At 37.3% G+C, this 26,518-nt stretch overlaps 1 protein-coding gene and 1 long non-coding RNA gene across 4 annotated transcripts; one reads left to right on the top strand and one right to left on the bottom strand.

Annotated features, from left to right (window-relative positions):
• Window positions 1–765: 765 nt before the first annotated feature.
• CUTC (cutC copper transporter) lies at window positions 766–26,491 on the bottom strand. 3 transcript variants are annotated; one of them, XM_008144173.3, is made up of 9 exons: window positions 26,293–26,491; window positions 23,130–23,201; window positions 19,313–19,372; window positions 16,302–16,511; window positions 15,655–15,690; window positions 12,196–12,329; window positions 6,381–6,408; window positions 2,448–2,553; window positions 766–1,345 (listed from the first exon to the last, which is right to left on the bottom strand). In XM_008144173.3, exons 1-9 carry the CDS (start codon window positions 26,342–26,344, stop codon window positions 1,231–1,233), a joined length of 813 nt encoding a protein of 270 aa, XP_008142395.2. In that variant the 5' UTR covers window positions 26,345–26,491; the 3' UTR covers window positions 766–1,230. The 3 variants fall into 3 exon arrangements, with proteins under 3 accessions (XP_008142395.2, XP_028004993.2, XP_054585189.1); XM_054729214.1 differs by lacking the exon at window positions 766–1,345 and adding an exon at window positions 10,126–10,193 and having other exon boundaries at window positions 2,479–2,553; XM_028149192.2 differs by lacking the exon at window positions 23,130–23,201.
• On the top strand, window positions 1,360–12,284 carry LOC114232474 (uncharacterized). Its single transcript, XR_003618518.2, has 3 exons — window positions 1,360–1,449; window positions 9,439–9,510; window positions 12,095–12,284. It is a non-coding gene; the product is annotated as an uncharacterized LOC114232474 (long non-coding RNA).
• Window positions 26,492–26,518: the final 27 nt, after the last annotated feature.

Below are 26,518 nucleotides of genomic sequence, written 5' to 3'. Positions count from 1 at the left end.
GGTAACCAAAATTTTCCAGTTCATCTGGCACTGAGGAGTTTCCCAGGATATGGGACTTTCAATGCTAAAATCAGAAAAGTTCCAAACAAACTGGGATGGTTGGCCACCCTATGAGCTGGTGCTGTTTATAGTTCACTATTGCTTAATCAGTGGCCAGACATCGCACTGTTACAGCCGCTTCCCACGAGGTCCAACTCAGCATTTCTAACATTGGAGACCTCCAAACTGCAATTTCCCAACACAGGTCATACACTCAAGATGACCTCTTCCCCTTTCAAATCCTGCCCTTCAGCAATATAGTCTTTGCTGCTAGTAATATTTATTACTGGGTTAAGGTGGTAACAACCAGATAGCTCTATTACAAGGTAAGTTTCAACTTTTATGACTAGCAAATAATCTATAGGGGGGTGTTTTTTGTTTCTTTTTAAAAAAATATATTTTTATTGATTTCAGAAAAGGGAGCGCGAGAGAGAGATGGAAATATCAATGATGAGAGAGAATTATTGATTGGCTGCCTCCTGCCCACCCCCACACTGGGGATCGAGCTTGCAACCCGGGTATGTGCCCTGACTGGGAATTGAACTGTGACCTCCTGTTTCATAGGTTGACGCTCAACCACTGAGCCCCGGCCAGCCGGGCAGGTCTGGAAACTTTTATATCCTGCTTCCCATGTCCAGGAACTTTTATGCTGTACCACTGTACTCAGTATCCTTAGCATCTTGCCCAGGGCAACATGCCTAATTAATACATAATAAAAAGAGAAAATGAAGGTAAAACAAAACAAAAATCTTCTCTTTCAGATTTTGCCAGACTCTAGTCAGGGTACAAATAAGAGACTGCTGTAACAGTATGGACATTTTTATTTTATAAAAGAAAATGCAAAATACTGCTATGAATCTGTACCTAAAGTCACACTCTAAATTCATATCTTGCAGTTGAATTTTCTCAGTTCATCCATTAACTCCAATGAAAACAGACTAAACTTCTGTCCAAGGAAGAAAAAGACCAGATTTAAACATGACAATGAGGATGGCTGGCAAGATTAGGCAAAGGGAGTGATTTTAGCTCTTTTTCAAGTTTTCTTCTTGGAAACATTCTCCATGGCCATGTGAGGCTTGAAGCAAACACCGTGACTTCCTGGCCAGAGAAGGCTGAAGCAGTGTTACAGAGAACTGTAAACTACTCTTCTGCCTTCATCCTGTGGTAGCCATGTCTCTCAGAGAGGCCTGGCTAAACCAGACTATTCTTTGCAATAGCATTCAAAGTCCTTACTTGCGTCACATCTGTTACCTTTAGAGAATATTCTGAGGTACAAAGAGAGGCTCCCATGGCAACAGAGGGATTTCTGGAATACAAACAATAAAGGAACAGATAATTACATGAGCTGTTAAATGAACCCTCCTATACTGGCACTTCATTTTATAGGCTATTTCATGGCCTAGAACAAAGGTAAGTCAAGGACCTTAGACTACTGTATTTCATAATTTTTATTAATTAATTACTTGAAATATCTAGTAGCCAAATCTACTAAGCAATATAACTGATTTTGCATCTAAAATGTAAGTTGTAACGCTTTTGCTTCTTTTATGTCTCACTTTTCCCAACTTATAAATTATCAATTGCTAACTATTAAATTATAGGAGTACTCTCAAGTATAATATAAAAAAACATAATAGTTTAAATTCCTTATTGTGATAAAATTTCAAAATAACTGAAAATAGAGAGCAAAGGTAAAGGAAGACTAAGTATTAAAGGTAGGAGAGATAAAAATAACTATGACTCTTCCAACCTTACACCATAGTTATTGTTTGCTAAAGGAAAGCACAGGTGAATGAGCACACATACTTATCTGACTGATTTGAAGCTGAGATACTAAATTAGTTTATTATTAACTTTTAGCAATGACTTAATGATATAATGGTTCACCTATGTTCAAAAGAGCCTGCTTTTTTTAAAGCAAGGTAAGAACCGTTTTGCATTGTTTTGTGTGTGTTTTTAAAGAGACGGCCACATGCAGCACCTCATTTGGATGTGTCTGGAGTCTTGGAAACTTGACTACCATGCGTTCTCCTACAAATGGACCCTGAGAGCTTATTTGGAGGGTCTAGCAGGGGAGCGTAGCTATGCGTATACCCATGACCGAAGACCGGTCCTCTCCTCTATCAGGGAAGGTCATCCTCTTTGACCTCCCGCATGTAGCTTTGGCAGGGATGCGCATGGAACAGTGAGGGAGGAAGGGGACACCCGCCTCGTCAGCTAGATCAGCGGAATCAACCCCGGCGATCAATGGGTGACAGATATTGCAGCCAGATCGCCCTCACATCAATACTTATATACTAATCACAACATTCCATTCATTTATCAAGCCATTAACTAAGGTTTTCCTATTGGGGGGGGGGGAGATCAATCTCATCTCTTCTTGTATAAGTCAAATAATACACTTTTACCGAAACTTCATTCCTGAATCTCTAGCAGACCGAGCAGAACAGTGGAATTCTGTGGCACCAGAACCCTCAAGGATTCTTTGTAGATTTCTGTCTGTTATGCCACCCCCTGTTGGAAAAAATAAGTAATACATTAAAGTAGAATAGAACTTTGCATAAAATTTAATAATAAATTTCCATACTGAAGTTTCTCATTAACTCAAGAATTATTCTCTCTCTCCTAAGCTAGAATAAAGTTAGAAAAGAATGATGAAATACAAACTACAGATTCTGAAGAACAACTGATAAGGTCATAGAACCTATGAGGGAATCTTGTATGTCCATTGGTTTATATAACAATATTATATGTTACAGACTTTAAATCTAAAAAGATTATTCTAGGGCAAGGAAAATCATCGAGTGCTCTATCCCTGTTCCCCCTCAATTAAAGAAAAGTCAAATTAAAACAAAAGGAGGCCAGGCTAGAGGACAAAGCTACAAAAGCACAGCCTTAGAAATGTGTCTGAAAGGGAACCTCCAAGATTTTCTCTCTGGATCAGCATTTGAAGACCCTCCATGATGTCATTGGAAATGGGAATAATGCCAGGTATTATATAGTTTATTCATTATAATACCAAATTCTTGTTTCATTTCACAGAAAAATCTGAATCTACTTTATAAAAACTGCACAGTCAAGTACTTTATGATGACTCATTTGTTTTGATGAACAATATCTTAAAGTTTGTATAAAAGAATATTCTCAACTGATATCAGATTATAAATATAAAATTATTGATCTTTATATCCTTGTCTCCTAATATATAGGAGTATTAAATAAATATTTTTAATGATTGTTAAAATATGTACTTTGTATCTCAAGTTGCTGAAGTAACTTGACTTTACACACTCTTTTGGACTCATTAACTTTTTTTTCTTAGAGGCACAGTAACATCACTGAGCCCTAAGAAGTAAAAAGAATACAGACTGAGAAGTTAGATTTGGATTGGAATTCTGGCTTCACCACTGTAACTCCTCAGATATGTGATCTTAGATAAATTACTTTAAACCACTGAGCCTCAACTTTTTTAACCAAAAGAGAGATTTCCTCAGAGCTTGTTATAAGGATTAAAAGGCAAATATGTTATTTCCTTCTGACACATAACAAGATGTCTGGCCACTGAAACCATGTTGTTCCAGTTATCAGCAACTTTAGGACATAGATAATACATTTTTGAAACACAGAGTAACACATCTTTACAGTTGGAACCAAAGAGGACAATTAGTTCAATATCCTCTCTTTACAGGTGAGAAAACGAACCTATGTTGTAAGCTTCATTATGAAAATCCCTAAAGAGAAACCACTTGTTCTATTTATCTTTAGAATTCTCCATGATGAATATTCATTAGACATTCAGTTTGACTTATCTAGGAATTTTTCCTTTTTGGTACTTATTTTCATGAAATTTTAATAATTTCTTTATAGATCTATTCTGTAAGCTCCTCAAGTAAAATGATTACTTCATATTCATTTCTGTTTTCATATCCACCACAAAACTTAGCATATAACTAGAGGCCTGGTGCACGAAATTCGTGCACGGGTGTGTGTGTGTGTGTGTGTGTGTGTGTGTGTGTGTGTCCCTTAGCCCAGCCTTCACCCTCTCCAATCTGCGACCCCTCGAGAGATGTCTGACTGCCCGTATAGGCCCGATCTCAGGGATCGGTCCTATACAGGCAGTCGGACATCCCTCTCGCAATCCAGGACTGCTGGCTCCCAACTGCTCGCGTGCCTACCTGCCTGACTGCCCCTAACCGCTTCTGCCTGCCAGCCTGATCACCCCCTAACTACTCCCCTGCAGGCCTGGTCGCTCCCAAATGCCCTCCCCTGCAGGCCTGGTTGCCTCTAACTGCCCTCCCCTGCCGGCCCGATCGCTCCTAACTGCCCTCCCCTGCTGGCCCAGTCGCCCCCAACTGCCTTCCCTTGCAGGCCTGGTCCTCCCCAACTGTCCTCCCCACTGCAGGCCTGGATCTCCTCCAACTATCCTCCCCTGCAGGCCCGGTTGCCCCCAACTGCCCTCCTCTGCCAGCCTGGTCACCCCTAACTACTATCCCCTGCTGGCCATCTTGTGGTGGCCATCTTGTGTCCACATGGGGGCGGCCATCTTGTGTGTGTTGGAGTGATGGTTAATTTGCATATTATGTCTTTATTATATAGGATTATCACTTGCTTGGTAAGGTTTGTTAAATAATCACGAAGATTTTTCTATACAACATCTTCTCACCTCAAGAATAAGCCTTTTGAGGAAGTAGTTCCTTGTGTAACTCTGCATGCCTTGCACATAGTAGATAACTTAAAAATTACATAATAAGCAAAGGCAACCTTAATATTAACAATTATCTAAGCCCGGCTATTAACTGTCAAGACTAAATACATTTAGTTTTAAATGGAAATACATTAAAAACAGTTAAGTCTCTTTAATAAAGGGTCTCAATTTGACGGATAACATATGCTCTCTATCTGTTCACATTTCAAGGACTTGCTATAGGTCAAAACTTTCCTAAATTTCTGATGCTATCGCTTTGTATGGCCTCTTTTTAAAAGTTGGCCTTTATTTGGCTATCACCATTTTGACCCCTAGTTAATCTTGGCATCACTGGTAGTGAGACAACCAGACACTCTATGCCTTCTGATGTGATATAATATGATATATACAGAATCACCCATAAAGTACTCTTACCAAAAATTTAAACAGAATCTAATCAAGCCTTATGATCTAGATACCACTTTATAGGCAGTGCAGTAGCTAGGAAAATCTAATTTAAACAGAATCTAATCAAGCCTTCTGATCTAGCTACCACTTTATAGGCAGTGCAGTAGCTAGGAAATACACACTAAACAATATCAAAAGAAAGCAATTTGATAAATCCAGAAAGTAGGACATTTTACAGGTAAGTGGCCCAAACTTTTTAAATTTCATTTTTTTTAAAGCAAGAAAAAAGAAAAGAAAAACTTCTATATTAAAAAATATTAAGGTAACAACCAAGTGCAATACTTATTCTTTGATGGGATCCTGATTTGAACATATCAGCTATAAAAAACATTCTGGGGGCAACTAGAGAAAAGAGGGTATTGATTATTAAATAGCATTAAAGAATTAGTGTTTATTTTGATAAATATAATAATGGTATTGTGATTACAATAAAATGCCCGTATTTTTTAAAGATGCATAAAGATAAAATGTCATGATGCCTTTAACTGAACTTTAAAATACCTCAGGATAAGAAGAGACAAATGTTACAAAATGTTAAATCTATGAAATGAGTATATACCTTTTTCTACTCTTTTATATGTTTGAGAAATTTAGTAATAAGAAAAAATTAAGATAATCTTTATATTTGTCTCCCTCTGATTCTAGGTCACCTTATCCAATTCTTTAGAAATTATTCGTTTCTAATGAGCTGTAATGTACTTAATTAATCTTATAGTTATCATCAGGAGCACATGATCCAACTGTGCTGACTACAAAGAAGAATTTGGTGATCAGATTTTCAGGAACTGAGTATTGTATCTATCCAGGGGTTTTATGTTTGCTTACACTTTGTTTACAACTTATACATTTGGTCCTAACACAGAGTAACAGCAAACTTGGTGTGCCTCACTATAGATGACCATCTTCACTCATAAAATTCTACACTATAGGAGAGCAAACATGGGGAAAGCCCAATTCTAATCTACTTCTTTTTCTGCTCTTCTTTGAGCTTATCCCTGCTAAAATATCCTCTTCCTTATCTAAAGTTTTAAATTCCAGCAGAGATCTGCCATCTTAAACAATTTAATCAAATGATATATTCTTTCTGAACACCGTGTACTAAAACTTTCTCCCATACTGCCCTGCCTCCTTTGCTCTTCCTTCATCACAGTTCAGTGTTATGCTAGTGAATGGATAGATAAATAAATACCTGGCATTACCACAATCCTGCCTTTTGCCTGAAAAAAGAAAAAAAATAAACAAGTAAATTTTAATATCTTTCTCTAAATGAAATAGTAAGGCAGTGAGAACAGAAACATAAGTATATTAAACTTTAAAAATTACTATTAATGTTTACTTTTCAGTAGATCTTTCGTTTCTCTGGGACCTTAGGTAAGTAAGATATTCAGCAAAATAACTCTTTCTATCCAGTTATTTATTGCATTACTTTAAAAACTTGTACTGTTATTAAACACAAAAAATAGAAGGATATAAATACAGAATAATCACATCACTTTAAGAAAAGTCATTACTGAAAAATAACACTAATCTGAGCTCTTGGTATGTTATGGGATGGAAGTAGTTGAATTTAAGATTTCAGCAGGAAAGAAAGAGCATATGATAACTGTAAATTATTAGGGGGAGGGGGAGAGGGAAAGAAATATACTCAAATTTTGCATCCTCAACTAAATTCCCTAGCTTATCATACCAATTAAATAAAACCATATGTCCATTTAACTGGGTTTTAAGTAATAAAACTAAACTATATGAATTGCTTTAATTTATGATAATTCTAGAAGCTAGGTGTTGAAATGTCCTTACTTTTATTCTAATTTCCATCACATTTCTTAAATAAATTTTGGTGATATATCACTGAAAGTCAAAAGGAAATCACCCCATTAAAAATGCATACTTAGTGGAACTGCTAGTAGCAGCTAGGTAAGAAGGACAGAATAAAAATTACATATTATGTCAAGCTCAACTAATCTGCAGAATAAAACATTTACATTATATATAAATTGGATTTCTTCACATGTGGATTCCCTGAGAGGGGTTTTTAATACTGGGCCAGCCAATCCTGTCAACCCAACACAATTCTAAGTGATTTGCCTCAACTGTTCAGCTTATGTATTCACTCAGTCTACACTCTACCCAACTCAGGGGTAGGTAGACAATCTTTCTTCTATTGAGTGTTGCTGCACAACAGAAAAAAATTCAACCAAGAACCACCTTTAACTTAGTTTCTTTTTCCATAAAACAATGAAACATTCAACTAATGTATTCAATAAATACAACTAATATTGAAAAATATTTAATTCAATATCATGTCCAGTTAGGACAAATGAGAAAACTGAAAGATGGGCTTAGTGTGTGGAGCAGAAATGGGGAGAAGAGAAAAAGAGGTATCATGTCCAATGTGAGAAGAGGGGCAGAAGGATCAAGAAAAAAGAGGATACAAAAGGAGAGAAAAGAACAGAAACCAAAATAAGGGAATAAAGTAAAAACTAACACCAGAAATAAATGCCAAAAAAAATAAAAGGAAGAGAAGCAGAAAGTCTCAAAAGCAGTAATAGCTAAGCAGTGAAAAAGAAAGGTAATAAGTAGGGAAGAGAATATAGATAGTCATGAACAGAGGGAGAAACAACCTTTCTCCTTACGATTAAGACAAGTTATAGATATTTTAATGAACTCTAAGTAACTATCAGTGTAAAATTAAGGTGACTATTCAATATGATAGTCTTTTGAGATATATGGAGCAAAGCCACAAATTCTAATGCATTTCCAAAGAGCTAGATATATTGGAGAAGTCATCTATGAAAAGGGTTCCAAATTTTTTTAGTTTCAAGAAAGTGAGGGTAAGAAATGATATACTGGTGCAAAAAGGGAAACAGAGACTGACAAATGACTTGGAAAGAATGGTCATAGAAAAAATGATGGATTGCTATGAAATTGTTTTAGTGTAAGTCAACAACAAATTGTATTCTACACTGTTCAAAATTAGAACCTCCAGACTAGTATTTAAGTAACAGGGACTCAGTAAAAATAATCAAGTGACCTCAAACCCTAACTTCTGGCACAACTTTTCATAATAGCTGGGTTGTATGTCACTATGGAAAAATAGCTCCAAAATTACCAAAAAAAAAGAAAAAGGTATATATTCTACGAAAATCTGTAGATTTTATAAATTTTTCAGAGGACCCCCTTCTGAACAATTTTCTTTAACCATGATTAAATTGATCAATCATGATAGTATTTATCAAATATCATTACTCACCTGCCTATCCATCCAACAAATATTTATTAAGTGCCCTATATATATCAGATACTGTTCTAAGTATGAGAAATACTGTGTTTGAAGGGGTCAAGAATATGCCACTGTGGCAAAAAAAAAAATTATTTTGAGCTGAAGACATTTGTTCTTGAAATTCCTTACCTGCCTAAAAGGACTAAAAAATAATTAAATTGCCATAAATCCCCTCTCTGTACCACATCTAAATAGACATCAGTCATAAAACTATCATATCTCCCATGTATTCTCCAAAGGGTGCATTTACCGTTCCAAAAAGCCATTTGTTTTCTCATAAATACCCTTTCTACTTCTAAGTTCACAAGTGCCCTTTTCCCCTTCCTCTTAGATGGTATATAAGCCCCAAATTTTAGGCCCTTCTTTGAGTCACATTTCTTTGTGAACTTTCAAACATAAATACATATGTGATCAAAATCTGTTTGTTTGTTTTTTTCTTGCTAATTTGTCTATGGTCAGTTGAATTTGTGGGCCCTCTAATACTGAACCTGAGAGGACAAAGAAAAAGTATTTTGTCCAGTGTTTGGCTCAGTGGTTGAGCATCGACCTATGAGGAGGTCACAGTTCAATTCCCGGTCAGGACACATGCCTGGGTTGCAGGCTCGATCCCCAATGGGGGGCGTGCATGAGGCAGCTAATCAATGATTCTCTCTCATCATTGATGTTTCTATCTCTCTCTCCTTCTCTCTTCCTCTCTGAAATCAATAAAAATGCATTTTTTTTTTTTTAAAGAAAAAGTGTTTCGCCCTGGGCAGTGTGGCTCAGTTGGTTGGGCGTCTCTCGTGTACTGAAAGACTGCTGGTTCAATTCTGGGTCGGGGCACATTCTTGAGTTGTGGGCTTGATTCCAATTGGGGGAAATAAGGGAGTGCAGAAGGCAACCTATCCATGTTTCACTCTCACATGAATGTTTCTCTCTCTCCCTCTTCCTCTAAAAATCAATTAAATACGTGTTTTTTTTAAAGTGTTTCTTCCCTGACATGGTGAACAAGAGCAAGTTCCTACTCTCATGGAGTTTACATGTTCAAGGAAGACAGGTATATTTATATAATAAAGTTTCAGGTAGCAATAAGTACAATGGGGAAAAAATTAAGCAAGGTAATAGAGAATTAAAGGGGAGGGGATATTTCATAAAATTTAATAACTGTTAGAGAAATAAGTGGAACAAGATTGTTTAGTATTTTCAAATGTACTGAAGGAAGTATCTATAAAACAAAATATTATCTAGAAAGCTGAAATGATTTTAAGAAGGAAAACGTATTATTTAACTGTTTCTTCTAAGTGAAAACTTTCTAAGACAGAAAAACGATACTTTTAAGAGATGAATTCTATCACTTTTTGGGGATTACTTATAGCTATATGCTTGCCTAAGGTTATAAAGTGATTTAAAAATATAAAGCACACTTTTTGTTATTATCTGAAGTAATCCACAACTATTCTAGGAGCTAGGTACCATTATTATGCTAACTTTGTAGGGGAGGAAACTGAAGTTTAGGATGGTTAGGGCAAGATCACTATAAATAAGAGGCAAAGCCAGGATTTAAACACAGACCTTTCTAAGCCCAAGGCCTAGGTAGGTTTTAACCAGTACACGTATAATATATCTTAAAGGTAATTGTTTCAATAAGTAAAGTTAGCATTATCCCACTTACACATGAAATCTGAAAAAGTCGAATACATAGAAGCGGAGAGTAGAATGGTAGATACCAGGGGCAGGGAGCTGGAGGAAACAGGGAGATGTTGGTCAAAGGGCACAGAGTTGCAGTTATTAGGGTGAATAAGTCTAGAGATCTAATGTATAGCATTGTGGGGGTTCAGAACAAGCCATTCCAAGATGTGACTCAGTAGTATGCTGATTAATTTGAGCTTTACTTTGAATTTTAGCATCAGGCTTAAGAGAAACTTCTGCCCCTCCCTCCCCTCTAACTAATTAGAAGAACATAGAGGTCTTGCCCATAACAAGCTATTATTAGAGATAACTTTTTTTGACCTATCCATAGGGTAGGGCAAACTTCAATTTACTAAACCTCTGTTCTTATCCTGCAATGACCCTTGGAAGCCCCCATCATGCATCCCTAACTTAGGATGTCTTATATACTCATGCTTCCTTTATTCCTCTGAATTTATGGGGTTCCCATACATATGTATGTATTAAAATTGGTTATTTTCTCTTGTTAATCTGTCTCATATTTATATGATTATTAGACCAGCCAGAACCTTGAGCGTAGAGGAGAGTTTGTTTCTTCCCCACAATATTGTAACTATAGTGAATAATACCGTATTTAAAATTTGCTAAAAGTAGATTTCAGGTGCTCTCACCACACACACACACACACACACACACATGCAAGCACACCCCTTGGTCATGACCATAATACAAATGCCCTGTACTTACTATATACTTAATAAATATTTGTAAAATCAGTAAGTTCCAGACTAGCAAAGTCACATCAGATCATTATGTGAAATTTCTAAAAATTATTTTCATGAATATACAAAAGATATCTACCTAGGAACACTAAATATTATTATTAAAAACAGCAGTAGTAATAATAATAGAAACTAACATGTATTAAGATGTATTATATGCCACGTCCTGTGCTAAGGCTCTTAGATATCTTATCTCTACCAACCCTCAGAGCAATCCTATAAAAGAAGTATTAAACTTATCTCAACTTCACAATTGAGGAAACAGAGGTTTAAAGGTTAGTGATCTACTCCACATTACACAGCAAATAAATTTCAAACCTAAGTCTCAAATCCAGAACACTTTCTTCTCAAAGTCCATACTCATTAATTAGAATGCCTCTATACTGATGTCAAAAAAATACAGGCATTCCCCTAATTATAAAGCCATCTTCTGACTGCTCAAAATGTTGCTTATTAACACACCAGGGTATACAAGAGAAAAATATTGTATTTCCTCCTATCCTATATAATAAAAGGCTAATATGCAAATCGACCGAACTGTGAAATGACTGGTCGCTATGATGTGCACTGACCACCAGGGGGCAGATGCTCAATGTAGGAGCTGTCCCCTGGTGGCCAGTGTGCTCCCCCAGAGGGAGAGCCGCTCAGCCAGATGCCGGGCTCATGGCTGGCAAGTGCAGCGGCAGTGGCAGGAGCCTCTCCCGCCTCCACGGCAGTGCTAAGGATGTCGGCAGTGCTAAGGATGTCCGACTACCAGCTTAAGGGGACAGGGCCTAAGCCGGCAGTCGGACATCCCCTGAGGGCTCCTGGACTGCAAGAGGGCGCAGACCAGGCTGAGGGGACCCCCCCCACCCCCCGAGTCACGCATCTCGTGCACTGGGCCTCTAGTCTTGATATAAAGAAATAAATGAGAGAAGAATATAGTTTTAGTGTTAGAATTCTCCTAAAATGATAATTACCTCAAATTTTATATGGGATCTCCTGAGTCTATACATAGATAGTCAGTGAGAAGATATGGCTTAAAACTATGCAATAAGATGGCAGAGAAAAAGTAAAATTTGCTCTGGTTACCCAAATTAGGTAAGATCTGTCTATAATCTGATTTTAAGAGCCTTGATTACTAAAAGAGCTCATGTGAAAGAAGTAAGAATTATATAAATACATTATTGCATACTTGTTTTTTTCCTATAGAGTAAACTTGAAGTCAGTAATATTTAGTTTCACAACCCATCTGAACAGCAGAATATCGGGAGAACCACAACAGTCTTAGGAAGAAATGAAATTGCGTGTACCTGATCTATGAGTCGCTTTATTAGAGGTAGCCCTTCTAGCGCTGAACTGTCACAGCCACTGGTCAACACACGTTCAAATCCCAAGGCTAACAGAGTCTCTAGCGCTGCCATTGGATCGTGAACCATGTCAAAGGCTGAAATAAATAAAATTGATTTGAATTTTGAACAGATATCAGTAACACAGTGATGATTAAAATGTAGTATATACACAGTGGTGTGCTGGACCTGGCTGGTACTGGCTTGCAGGAGTCCATTGTTAAATATTCAGAAATTTTGTAAGCATGATTGTTAATCCATGGGCAGTTTGAAATCACGTAAGGTGGGAGTATTTTTTTTAAATCCTCACCCGAGTTTATGTTATCAATTTTAGAGAGAGAAAAAGGAGGGGGTGGAGAGAGGGAAACATCAATCAGTTCCTTCCAGTATGACCCGCAATCTGGGTCTATGCTCTGACTGGGAATTGAACCCTAGACCTTTTGGTATACAGGATGATGCTTCAACAAACTGAGCCACACCGGCCAGAGCAAGGTGGGAGTATTAAAACCACAGAAATCAACAAATACTACATATTAGGGTTTTTCCCCTAAGAGCCAGTTTATCAGCACACCACAGTCTGCATACAACTGATGGTATGCATGATCATTTAGGTGGTACACATCTGAATAGATGCATTTACTTAAATGCAGATCAGAGTGAAAATTTTCCATTTCTCATTACTTATAAAATTTTCTCTTTAAAATTAATTCATTTAGGATTTAAGAAAATTACTAAATAAATTTGCACAGGAAGCAATCAGGTATGGTAAAATTGTAAATGGGATAGGCAAGTAACTCAAATTTTGGAAAGTCTGCCTGAGGCTTCAGACAAACTGAGTAAGTAGGATGAAACATTACTCACCAGTTCTAAAAAAGACCTTGGTTCACATTCTCATTATTGACTAATAGCTTGCTCTAATCTATTTACCCTGCATACCCAGGCTCATTGTACAAAGACAGTTGTTTACAACAGATTGCATGAGGTTGATTTCCCATCTTACTTTCTGAAAGACATCTCTCCTCCTCAAAGAGTAAAGTGGCACTAGAAACCTCAAATAGAAGAATTACTTGTGGTTTGGTTTTCAGCACTGCTATATGATATGGAAGTTCTAATATATGAGGAATTAGGTGCTAGGACCCTTCCTTTCACCATTAAGTGTATGGAGGCAGCTAAATCTATTATTTTCCCTTTTTGGTGGCAGCATCTTCTCATCAGTGACACTATGTCATTACATATATGAGTGAAAAAAATGTGGCGCCCAGGCCTATATAAAAATTTGAGAACATGAAAATATTTTAAAACTTACTGAATAGTTTAATAAACTTATATAAAATAGGTTAGTATAAGTACCTGCAGGTATGACTGAAAAGTCAGTTTTGTGATGCAAAGGAAAAGAACAGAAATTTGAAATGATTTTTTTTAAATAGAGAATTGCATTTTATTTATTTATTTTATATATTTATTTATTATTTTACATATATATTTTTTATTTCAGAGGGAGAGAGAGATAGAAACATCAATGATAAGAGAGAATCATTGAGATCGGCAGCCTCCTGCATGCCCCCTATACTGGAGATCGAGCCCACAACCTGGGCAATCATGTACCCTTGATCAGAATTGAACCCGGGACCCTTCAGTCCACAGGCTAATGCTCTATCCACTGACCCAAACTGGCCAGGGCAAAAATGATTTTCTTAGTTTAAGAACAAAAAAACATATTCAATATGATAAATTTATTTTGAATTATTTATAATATCAAATTTAAACTATATGTTTTTCAGATAAATGCTTACTAATTAAAATTACTTGTCATATTCAAACACTTTTTTTGACTAGCCTCAAGGTTCTGACTTTTAAGCAATCTGACAACTTTTAGTTATTGCTAGTTAATGAAAAGCACTGCTAAATAGCATGTCAAAAAAACCAGTTTTCTGGTGGTATTATCCATTTAAAGAAAAACAAGGTAATAACTGCTTTATTTCTAGTTTATATAAAAGGATGCAAGTGCTGGTATCTACTCTTATACTAATCTCTGAATGCCTACAAAAGGTCAGAAAAACATTCAACAATTTCTCAAACATACTACCAAGTCAAAAGAAGAGTGACTGAAGACTTCTTTCTTTTCTTGTACAATAGCAGCGCCCTCTGAAGGCAAAATGAATTGTTCCTTCATTTTACCAATGTTTAGAAAAAGTGTATAGAAATTATAACTGATTTATAGATAGGAAGTACTTTTATATGAAATTAGATACATTTTAGAAATTATTCTGATGTAGGTAAGTTATTAATAATGTAAAGCAATTTTGTGCACTGTAGTGAACATCTATCTCTTCTTGACAATCCAGCATCTATTTCTTCTTTCCTCCTTCCTAACAGAACCCAGTTCTTTTTCAGATATCCACCCTCTCTCTGCCCATGAATCAAATGTTCTTCTAGAGAAGCTGACCTCACTCCTAGATACAGAAATAGTCTTGTCAACCTTAACAAGCAATAAATTTCATTTCACTGGTCACAGTAATTTATTCTTTTGGGGGTTGCATAAGACCTAAGCCAATCTAATAAAAATGAATCTCAGGATTCTTGCTTGGAATGCTGTGACAAGTATGTATACTCGTAGGCAATGCTTACTCTCTCCCTCTGTTATAGCCCCCCACCATCCATATCTATCTATCTATCTATCTATCTATCTATCTATCTATCTATATTGATTTCAGAGAGGAGGAGAGAGGGAGACTGATAGAAACATCAATGATGAGAGAGAATCATTGATTGGCTGCTTCCTGCACACCCCCTACTGGGGATCAAGCCCGTAATCCGGGCATGTGCCCCTGACCAGAATTGAACCCGGGACTCTTCAGTCTGCAGGCTGATGCTCTATCCACTGAGCCAAACCAGCTAGGGCCCCACCATCTATTTTTTTTCTCACCACCATCTATTTTTAACAACTTTTCACAACTAAGCCTTCATATATTCTAGAAATTGTGCATTTCTAAATTTACAACTGTTAGTCCCAAGATCAGCATAAAGAAACCAATTGGGCCCTGGCTGGTGTGGCTCAGTTGACTGAGAGTCATCCCATGAGCACCAAAAGATTGCAGGTTCAATTCCTGGTCATGGTCAGGGCACATGCCCAGGTTACTGGTTCGATCCCCAGTAGAAGTGGGTGCGGGAGGCAGCTGATTGTTTCTCTCTCACGTTGATATTTCTCTCTCTCTCTCTCTCTCTCTCTCTCTCTCTCTCTCTCCTCTCCCTCCCTCCCTCCCTCCCTCCCTCCCTCCCTCCCTCTCCCCTTCCCTCTCACTTCCACTCCAACTGGTAACACTGTAACACTATAGAATTGTGTTCCAAACAAAGGTTGTGGCATTTGCTGAAATTAGAAAGCTGACAATATTCAATAGAATTTCTAAAATGGAAATGGCTCACCTCGGTGGAAAGTGACTGGCAGAGGACGGCACAGAGCTATAAAAGAAAGTCACATAACAACATGAATGATGAGATCATCATTGATTACTATATATAGAATTCTCCATGTTAGATGGGACTTTTACATATCTTCCTCTCCTAAGTGAACTAATAATAAAATGGCAGCCTTTCAAATTCATAAGTCCTATGTTTCCATTAATCTCTGATTTTTATATTTAAAAAATAATCATCCACTTCTTAGAGGCACCAAATAAAAATTATATAATCTAGCAGCATTTTATCTATTACTCACTCCTCTGAGAGTCTTTAAGAATACTTGGCCTAGTAATAAAGTTTACTTCTGTCCTCTCCACATTTCCCCATCCTCACCAAATGCAAAAGCTTTTGTAGTTTTTGGTGCAATAGTTGAAAGAATCAAGGTAAACTTTCCTTTAATTCTTCAGGAATGAGGAAAAACCTGATCTATAGAAAAGAGTCAGGAAGACTATGCCACACATACCCCATGCCCAAACAGCTAAAAAATCGACTGCTTATTATAGTTAGTATAAGTGCCTGAAAAGTCAGTTTTGTGATTGTGCTTTTCTATATTGGGAATATTAAATGCATGCATCATTAGAGGCTTTTTGGTCTCAGATACAAATTCTTACCCACAAGCGACATGCACAGCTCTTTGTCAATGTGTCCATCTTCAGTCAATGCCCCAAATACCAAACCATCAGCACCATAAAGCTTGGCAAGACGAATGTCAGCCTTCATCACCTCAACTTCACGATCTGAATATAAAAAATCACCTCCGCGTGGCCGAATCATCACAAAAACTGGGATCTGGACACATTGCTTCACTACTTGAAGGACACCTATAAGAATAGGAATCAGACTAATTAAAATACAAATGTGAGCTAGAAGCTCAAGGAAGTCAATAAAATATTATTGGTCTTTTACATACACTCTTATGATAGTATCACTTCTACAAGAAATGGAAGAGTTGACTGAGGAAACCAGAGAAAAGTGGACCTAAAAGGAAAAAAGGATACTGAGAAGAAAAAAATAGCCCCATTAGTTAAATAATAAGAAAATCAAAGATAAAAGAGAACAACTTAGAAAACAGAAAGAAGTTAATGCATTTTAAAAGCTCTTGTCAGTTCCCAGAACCAGGAAGTCGAAGTTCAATTCCCGATCAGGGCACATGTCCCGGTTGCAGACTCCATCCCCAGTAGGGGGCATGCAGGAGGCAGTAGATCAGTGATTCTCATCATTGATTTTTCTATCTCTCTCTCCCTCTCTTTGAAATCAATAAAAATACATTTTTTTAAAAAGAACATTTATAAATAAATAAATACACTTGTCAGTTGAACAAAAATTCTCTTGCTGGTATGTAACATTTGAAAGTATAATAACTACCAGGCTCAATGTTCTGCCACTGTATTCCTAAGATCAGGGTTCTCCTTTCTAATTGATTACAGCTCTACTGAAAACCTACTATAGAGATGGTTGCACAGTGCTAAAGTTTATGATCCTTTAATGGACAAAGTCATTTAGCAAAGATCTTTTTCTGAAACAGATATGTAAAAGGAAGCAAAGTTCTACTTATTTGTGATTTCATACAGAGATCCATTAATAAAAAGTACCTAAAATTTACACAATTCATGACTAGCTCAGAACTCAATAGTTTATGATCTGTGGCAAGCACCATTAGTGTTTATCCAATATGAATTTACTTCTTTTTCCTTGCTGAAAGAACCCCAATTTTCATGGGCTAGCAATATGCCTAATACCAAGCAATGAATCATGATTGCTGTTGCAAAAAAAACAGATTGCAGTCAAATTTACAAATATGTTCTAGAGATGTCATAGGATGTCTAGGGAATGCCCTTCTTTAGTGAGAATATTTCAAAAGACTATTGCATGTATATACCTTTTATACTAAACAATGCCATCATCAACCTCAAAATAATATATGCCTTACATTCAATAAAAAAATTATCAGACAGGCCCTAGCCGGTTTGGCTCGGTGGACAGAGCATCGGCCTGTGGACTAAAGTGTCCCGGGTTTGATTCCGGTTAAGGGCACATACCCGGGTTGCAAGCTTGATCTCCAGTAGGGGGCATGAAGGAGGTGGCCAATCAATGATTCTTTCATCATTGATGTTTCTATCTCTCTCTCCCTCTCTGAAATCAATAAAAAAAATATTTTTTAAAAATTATCAAGCAGGAAAAAAAGATGCATCATGAGGCAATAAATCAATCAAACAAAACCAATCTAGAACTCATACAGATGTTAGAATTAGCAGCCAGGTCATTAAAATAGCTATTATAACTTTAATCCATACATTCAAAATGTTAAGAAGCTGCATGGGAGATATTACAGACTCAAATTTCTAGAGATGAAAATTAAAATGTGTAAGATGAAAAGCACAGTAGGCGGGATTAACAGTGATAAGACATTGCAGAGAAAAGATCAGTAAACTTGAAAACAAAGCAACAGGATCTATACAAAATGAAACAGAAAAAGAAGACAAGAGCAGTTCATTAGTGAATTGTAGAACAAATATAATCAATTATAATCAACTGAAAATATTCAATTATAAGTATAACTGAAGTCTCTAAAAGAGGGAGTGAAGGACATTGAAAGCTGAAAATTTTCCAAATGTGATAAAAAGCATAAATGTACAGATCTAAGAAACATGAAGAAAATTACACTCAGGTACATCATAATCAAATTGCTCCAAACCAAAAATTAAGAAAAAATATCTTAAAAGCAACCAGAGCTTGTTTGGAGGTTCTAGCAGGGGAGCACAGCTACTCCTATACCCTTGACCGAAGACCGGTCCTCTCCTTTTCGTTCAAGCACGCACGCAGCTTCGGGAAGGACACACATGGATCAGTGGGGGAGGAAGGGGACATCCACCTAGCCAGCCAGATCAGCCATGTCAACCGTGGTGATCAATGGGGTAACAGATGTCGCAGCCAGATTGCCCTCACATCCTAAAAGATAACTGACTCTTTAAAAAAATATCAGAGTTGTGAAAATTGTTGTGAACCTTTTGGGCAGGTTAAACAAGTGTGGAGTGATCAACCCCAGATTTGATGTGTAACTCAAGATCTAGAAAATGGCAGACTAATCTGCTTCTGGCATATCAGTTTGGTTTCATTGTACTGACAACATCAGTGGGCATCACGGATGATGAAGAAGCAAGACCAAAATACATGGGAGGGAAAATCCTGGGATTCTTTTTCTAGGGATGTACTACATGTGTGCAAATAAAATGCCTCCGTGAAAATAATAACCAGTAGTGTGCAATTTTTAACATATATAGAAGTAAAACGTATGTCAACAACACAAAGACCAGAAGGGGAGAAATGAAAACAAGACTTAATAGACTAAGGATGCCAAAATGGAAAGATAAAAGAAAATTCTGGTTGTTGATATTACTGCAAAGCAACTGAACCAATATTAAGAACAACTACCTATATCTAAACTTTTTAATGTCTAAAAATCTACTTGATCACATCTTTGATAGACAAGTTTATTTACAACCATAAGCATATCTAACTGATACAATATCCATAGCATAGTTAACATGTTAGTAACATTGTAAAGGATTCCAATGAAACAAATTCTCAATTGTCTCCAGGAATCCAAAATACGGACACTTACCCATGCTTGGTGTGATTCCTCCTTCCAATAAGCCAGAACATAATTCAATCCGACCAGCACCTGTGATTTTTAAAAAAAAAAGCATTGCTCAGCACAAAAACTTTCTGAAAATTAAAAAATATTTTTAAAGGCACCAAAGGACTTATATGCATGCATATGAGCATAACTAATAGAAACAGATACTAGAGGGGTAAGGGCATGGCGGGGGGGGGGTGCGAGGGGGGTGTGGAACAGGAGAGGTCAATGGGAGAAAAAGGAGACATATGTAATATTTTAAACAATAAAGAATTTTTTTAAAAAGCACTGCTCAAAAATTACTGCCCCAAATAAACTCCTATTAAATAGCAAACTTAATATTTTTCCAAATATAGAACAAAAAGTGTTAGAAATAGAGAAATCAAATTATAAAACTAACGTAAAAGTCTATTTTTAATTCCACCTACACTCTCCAACTCACATTATGCTATTGGTAGTCAAATTTAAGTGTTAACTCAAGTTAAACTAGGTCTCTTAAAATTTTGTATTACAGTGTTGTCTCTCATGTACAAGGAAGGGACTTAGAATAAAGAAGTTTCTAGCCTTAGCTGGTTTGGCTCAGTGGACACAGCATCAGCCTGGGGACTGAAGGGTCCTGGGCTCAATTCTGGTCAAGGGCACATGCCCAGGTTGCGGGCTAAATCCCCAGTAGGGGGTCTGCAGGAGGCAGCCAATCAATGACTCTCATCATTGATGTTTCTATCTCTCTCTCTCCTCTCTGAAATCAATAAAGAAAATATTTTTTTAAAAAAGAAGAAGTTTCTAGATTGACCATAGTAGAACTCTGGACTCTTCACTAATAAGAAAATAACAATGTTTTCCAAGAGAGTCTTTATTATTCTAAGCTTTAAAAAAGCATAGTTATTTTAAACAGCTTAATTCAAGGTAATTTCAAGAATAGGAAAATACTGAAAGCTAAAGAACTATCAGACTATGGGGTTATGTCAAAAGGTCTCAGGAACTAGTTTGAAAAGGCTATTCCCTACCCGTCAAAGATGGGACATTTTGAGCATCAATAAGAAGAATAACTACAGTGTGTTAAGATATATCAAATATGTCTAAAGCTAGGTTTATAATGATAAAAAAAAATTCACTGGAGAATAGAGAACAAACTCATTATCTCAAAAATCAGCAATTAAGGGAAAGGAAGCAAGTATTTATTCTGCCTTTCTTGTATACCCAAACAGATGATGAGGGAAAATCTTCTTTACAGAAGTACACCGATAATAAAATGTAAACAAATGCTAAACTTAATATGTACCATTTTGCAAACCCTACTAAAATATGCATTGCTAAAATTATTAATGAAAGTTAACAAGCAACCTTATAAAGAATCGATTAAGCTGACAATATCTGAATCCACTGATCAATCTTAATATCACAAAAATAGAAGAAACTAAGATGTTATCCTCCTAATGTGATGCAACAGAGAGTAGTATAACAATGTTATCTGTAAAGTACTTATAAGAAACTCAGATCTGAACCTGATTAAGCCTTTGGGTTAACCATAATTTTACAGGAAACATAGGAGTCTGAGGAGCATATTAAATGATACTAAATATACAGTCAGCAAAATTGAGAATGTAGAATATTCTAAGAGATGAAAATCACAGTTTCATTAACAAACTACAAGGAAAAAAAGAAAGAATTAAAGAAGAGAAGCATTGAAATAGACAAAAGACATAAATAAAATGTCTGGATCTTGATTCAAAGAACTGTAAAACAAAACAAAAGTGTATGAGCTAATAGGAGAAATCTGAAGACTAACTGGGTATTTTTGATGATATTAAGAGACAAAGTTTTAAGACATGTTAGTGATATTAAGGTTATTTTTTTAAATTGTCCTTTTAAAGATACATACTAAATTATGTGAGGGTGAAATGACATGATGTCTGAGATTTACTCCAGAATAATCTAAGGGTAGAGGCGGGAAGGTAATTATATAAATCAGAGGTCAGCAAACTACTATGGCTCACAGGCAAAGGTCCACAGTTTATTTTTGTTATGGCCTGCAAGTTGAAAAAAGTTTTTTTTTTAAAATAACATCTTTATTGACATATAATTCACATACCATACAATGCACCCATTTAAAGTGTGTAATTCAATGGTTTTTAGCATACTCACGGTTTTGCAACCATTACCATAATCAATCTTTCATTTTTAACCACCCCCCCCAACAAAATATTCCCACCCTTTAGCAGTCACTTTCCTCTCCCTCCATGTTCTTCAGCCTTAGGCAACCACTAATCTACTTTCTGTCTCCATAAATTTGCTTATTCTGGACATTTCATATAAGTAGAATCATACACTACATGGTATTATTTTTACTATTTGTTTTCCCACTTATAATAATCTTTTAAAATTCATCTATGCTGCAGCATGTACCAGTACTTCATTGTTTTTTATTGCCAAATTAAGAATGATTTTTACATTTTCAAAGGATTTTTAAAAAATATATTTTTATTGATTTCAGAGGGGAAGGGAGAGGGAGAGAGAGATAGACACATTAATGATCAGAGAGATAATTACTGATTGGCTGCCTCCGGCATGCCCTGCACTGGGGATTGAGCCCGCAACCCGGATATGTGCCCTGGCTGAGAATCAAACGGTGACCTCCTAATGCATAGGTTGATGCTCAACCACTGAGCCACCCAGGTTGAACTCAAAGGATTATTTTTAAAAACAAAGATGATGAAGCCCTGGTCTGGTAAGTCAGTTGGTTAGAGCATCATCTGGGTATGCTGAGGTTGCAGGTTGGACCCCTACTCAGGGTACATACAAAAATCAACTAATGAATGCATAAATAAGTGAAACAACAAATTGATCTCTATCTAGAAAACACACACAAAGAAATAAATAAAAAATATATTTTTCAAAAAAACCACAAAGAAGATGAAACAAAGACCAAATGTGGCAAGCAAGGTTGAAAATATATACTACGTTGCTCTTTACAGAAAAGTTTGTAGACACCACGCGCCTTCCCCCCCACCCTCCAACACTCAAAAGAGATGAAAGATTGGTCATGTACTAAAAATGAGTGAAGCTAAGTAATGGGTACATGGGAGATTCATTACACTATTTTCTCTATTTTTATATATGCTTGAAATTTTCCATAATAAAAAACTAAAAAAATTTCCTGATCCTGAAATGCTTCCTATTAAAGCAGTTCACAGTGCAAAAGAAACCTTAAGGTAAAAATAATGTAAAACAAAACAAAACAAAACAAAAACGATAATGCAGAAGTCCTAATAATGAAAATGATAACAAATCTCTAAAATCATCTTTAAATCAATTAATTTGAAAAAATTAAATTTTTGCTAAGTTAAAAAAATGAAGTTGATGAGTAAGCAATATTGTGGACACTAACTCAAAATGTAAACTATTAGGGAGTAAGACTAAAAAATCCTAATTTTCCAGTAGGTTTTTTAGTTGTTTTCAAAAGAATTAATAGAATCCTTCCTAATCACAAAGGCTCCCAAGGTCAGTTCACAGGATTCATTTTCAGTCTCTTAAAAGGACTGTAGCCCGGCCAGTGTGGCTCAGTGGTTGAGTGTCGACACATGATTCAAGAGGTCACTGGTTCAATTCCTGATCAGGGCACATGACCAGGTTGCAAGTTCAATCCCCAGTTGGGCACATGCAGGAGGCAGCCAATTGATGATGTTTTTCCCGCATTGATATTTCTATCTCTCTATTCTTCTCCCTTCCTCTAAAAATCAATTAAAAACATATTTTTTTAAAAAGGACTGGAAACTATTATTCATTCTCCAATTTTTCTTACCTCCTCTTTCTGCATTTACAGCCGACTCCACTGAATCAACACACACTTCCATGAGAAATCCATTTGCTGTCCCTAAAATACATGAAAAACAATGCAATACCATGATGGGACTATTTATCCGGACCAATCTACCACTATCATTTTATATTTTGCTGCCAAAATTCTAATGTCCAATATAGGAAAGTGTATAAGTATATAAGGGCCCATGAATGCAATAAAATATGTTAATTATAAAACTGATGTCTTTGGACTATGAAATAAGAACACTAACATACAAAAAATTATACTGGAAACAATATTTACTGAATGCCAAATTAATCTTCCTAAAACACAGACCTCATCATCACATTCCAGGTCAAGATTCTTTCAATGCTTCTCAATGAGTGCCTGCAGAATACGTTTAAACTTCTTTACAAGGAATATATGTTTAAATGCTAGGATGGACTTCAAATCCTGCCCCCCTCCATACTTGTATGATTTTAGACAAATTACTTAGCCTAAATTGTCTATACAACTTAGTAGGTTGTAGTACCTATCCCAGAGTAGTGAAGATAAATCATGTAAAGTGATACTATCAACTAAATGTGCAAAAAATACTAGTTTCATTAACTACAAGGTATTTTCTCTATATGCCTCCAGTTGTCCCTAATCCTCATTCCTGCTCTTGCTTATGCCATCTCCTCAATCCACAAAGTCCTTCCAGTTCCATCTTTGACTGCTAAACTCTCCCAAGACTCATGTCAAACCATATTTCCATGACACTTCCTCTCTCCCAAAGTAGGAAATTGTATCTCCCTTTTTTTGAACTCATATAACTCTTTATAAGTTATATGTTCTTCTTTAAAACACTAAATGTATCTCTTCAAAATACGATTTTCTATCTGTTATTATTTATGTAGATAAGTGTCTGATCACTCTTACTTGATCTAAAGTTTGTAAGTAAGGTCTTTTTCCCCACAAAGTTTATTTTTTAACTTACTTACTGATTTTAGACAGGGAGGAGGAGGGAGGGGAGAGAGGGCAAGAAAGAGAAACATCAATCTGTTGTTCCACTTATTCATGCATTCATTGGTTGATTCTTGTATGTGCCCTGACCAGGGATCGAACCCACAACCTTGGCATATTGTGAGGATGCTCTAATGAGCTAAGCCACCCGGCCAAGGCCTAAAAAGGTCTTTATGTGAGAAATCTTTATTATCACCCACAGTAAGCACAGTGTCTACCATGGTCCACAATAGTCAAGCAAACATTTACTAAAGGCTGAATAATTACAAATTCATAAAAAGTCACATATCTGCACTAAAAAGTATGATGAAAATAGAGTTTTGCATGTTTTTTCTGTAAGCTAAACACATAATTTTTAAAAATTAAGAATTCTGAATGCATACTTCATGCAGTATCTGAAAGAATGGTTACCACATACTGATAATGATTACAACTAGGTGCTGGGATTTGGAATGCCTTTACTATCTTTTTACTTTCCTACATTGCTTGATTTTTCTTCTACCCAATATTGCTTTGATCATTTTTTAAAAAGCAATTTTTAATTTAAAAAAACAAAAATCTAGCCTGGCTGGAGTGGCTCAGTAGTTGCGCATCGACCTATGAACAGGAGGTCACGGTTCGATTCCTGGTCAGAGCACATGCCTGGCTTACAGTCCCCAGTGGGGGACATGCGGGAGGCAGCCCATCATGATTCTCTCTCATCATTGATGCTTCTATCTATCTCTCTCTCCCTCCCTGAAATCAATAAAGAAACAAAACATATTTTAAAAAAAGAAAAACATAACTCTATCATCTGCTAAGATCATGTTGCAACTGTTTCATTTACTGAAAAGAAGACTATCAGTCTCAAGCTGTGAAAGAGTTAAGCACCACCCTTATGCTCTTAACCCACAGTGCTGCATTAATTCTGAGTTTCCTGATAGCCACCCATACCAGCCGTCAGGTCAGTCTAACGACAATGCTGCAGGGTACCATGTGCCTCATGCCAGAAAGGGCCTTGGCGAGGAGAGGGTGGGGATGCACACAAAAGGCTATGACAGAAGCCGGAGTAAGGCAAAGCAAAGTTATGGGGATCGAAGAAAAAGGTATTTGTTCGGAGCAGTTCTCAAAGTGTAGTAGGTCAGTTAGCTCTTGGGGGCCTTAGGGATCTTAGACTCTTAGATGGTCCTTTCAGGGTCTGTGCAGTGAAAAACTTCATGGTATTAAAATGTTATTTGCCTTTTGCACTTTGATTATTTCACAAGTGGAGTTTTGGGCAGGCTACCTGACATGTCAGACCGAATGCAGAAGCAGGTATAAGAACACAGGCATGAGAATTCCATTAAGCCAGGTAGTAAAGAGGTCAGCAAAAATACAAAACATCGGCACTACTTCATTTTGTTTGTTTGTTGAGGGAAACAGTTCTTCTTCAGAAAAAAGAAATGTTATTTTCGTTAACATGTAATAGGTTTATTATGGTTATTTTCTAGTTAATAACTATTTTAAAACTTTGTTTTAATTTTAAATACAGTCAGTATCAATAAACTGTATTTTAAAAAAAGGTCTTTGAGGCCCTCAATAATTTTTAGGAGGGAAAGGGGATCCTGAGATCAAAAGCTTTGAGGACCGCTGGTTGGGAGGGACCCAGAATTCACGGAGGGATCTGCCAAATCCCTAGCACCTGCCATGCCATCCCACCCTGGCGCGACAGGAGGGACTCGGGGCTTGTGGCCGCCGCCAGCTCCGCCACTGGTGGCCGTGTGGCCCTGGAGACAACCCCACGGCCGCTGTAGCAGCTACAGGTTACGGGGCAGTCACCACAGGTTGGGCACGGTGCTCCGCACTCGCCATCTAAGCATCACAGCGACGCTCGATTGGCGACGGGAAACGGGAGGCTCACAAAAGTGAACCAACTTGAATACAATCGCACGACGACGATACGTGGGGGCACCGGGATTCGAACCAGCACATCCGGCTCCAGAGCCGGGCCGCTCTCACTACACGCCCCTTCTCAGGCACCCCTTTCCACGTGTTTAAAGCCGGGATGACAGGACCTGTCGCGCAGGGGACCCCGAGAGAAATCGCGATCAATCCACTGGCCGATCAGAAACCCCGGCAGCCCCGCCCGCTCCGGGCAGCCAGGTGGGCCGTCCCCGCCCCGCCCCGCCCCTTTCCGCACCGGCCTTCCCGGACGCCCGCGTCCGCTCCGAGGAGGACCCCTGCCTCTTCATCCTCCGCGCGTTCCTCCCTCGCGAAGCTGCGGTTTCCACTCAGATCCGGGTTTTGGTGCGCGCGACCGGGGAAGCTCGTTCCCACCGCCGCGCGCGCCCGTGCGCGCCCCCGACGCCCACGCCCCAGCAGCCCCCGCGAAGGCCAAGTCGCCGGCGCAGGCGCAGTCACTGCTC

The sequence above is a fragment of the Eptesicus fuscus genome, chromosome 17, assembly GCF_027574615.1.
Source record: "Eptesicus fuscus isolate TK198812 chromosome 17, DD_ASM_mEF_20220401, whole genome shotgun sequence".
NCBI lineage: Eukaryota > Metazoa > Chordata > Mammalia > Chiroptera > Vespertilionidae > Eptesicus > Eptesicus fuscus.
The sequence above is the reverse complement of the archived record's forward strand: the minus strand, read 5'-3'. Positions and strand labels throughout refer to the sequence as shown.

Coding starts and splice junctions, on each gene's coding strand:
- CUTC (XM_008144173.3), bottom strand. CDS start 26,344: ATGAAGAGGCAGGGGTCCTCCTCGGAGCGGACGCGGGCGTCCGGGAAG. Junction 23,202..26,292: donor GCGGGCGTCCGGGAAGGCCG/GTGCGGAAAGGG, acceptor CATGTATTTTAG/GGACAGCAAATGGATTTCTC. Junction 12,330..15,654: donor GCCAGTCACTTTCCACCGAG/GTGAGCCATTTC, acceptor TATTTATTTCAG/CCTTTGACATGGTTCACGAT.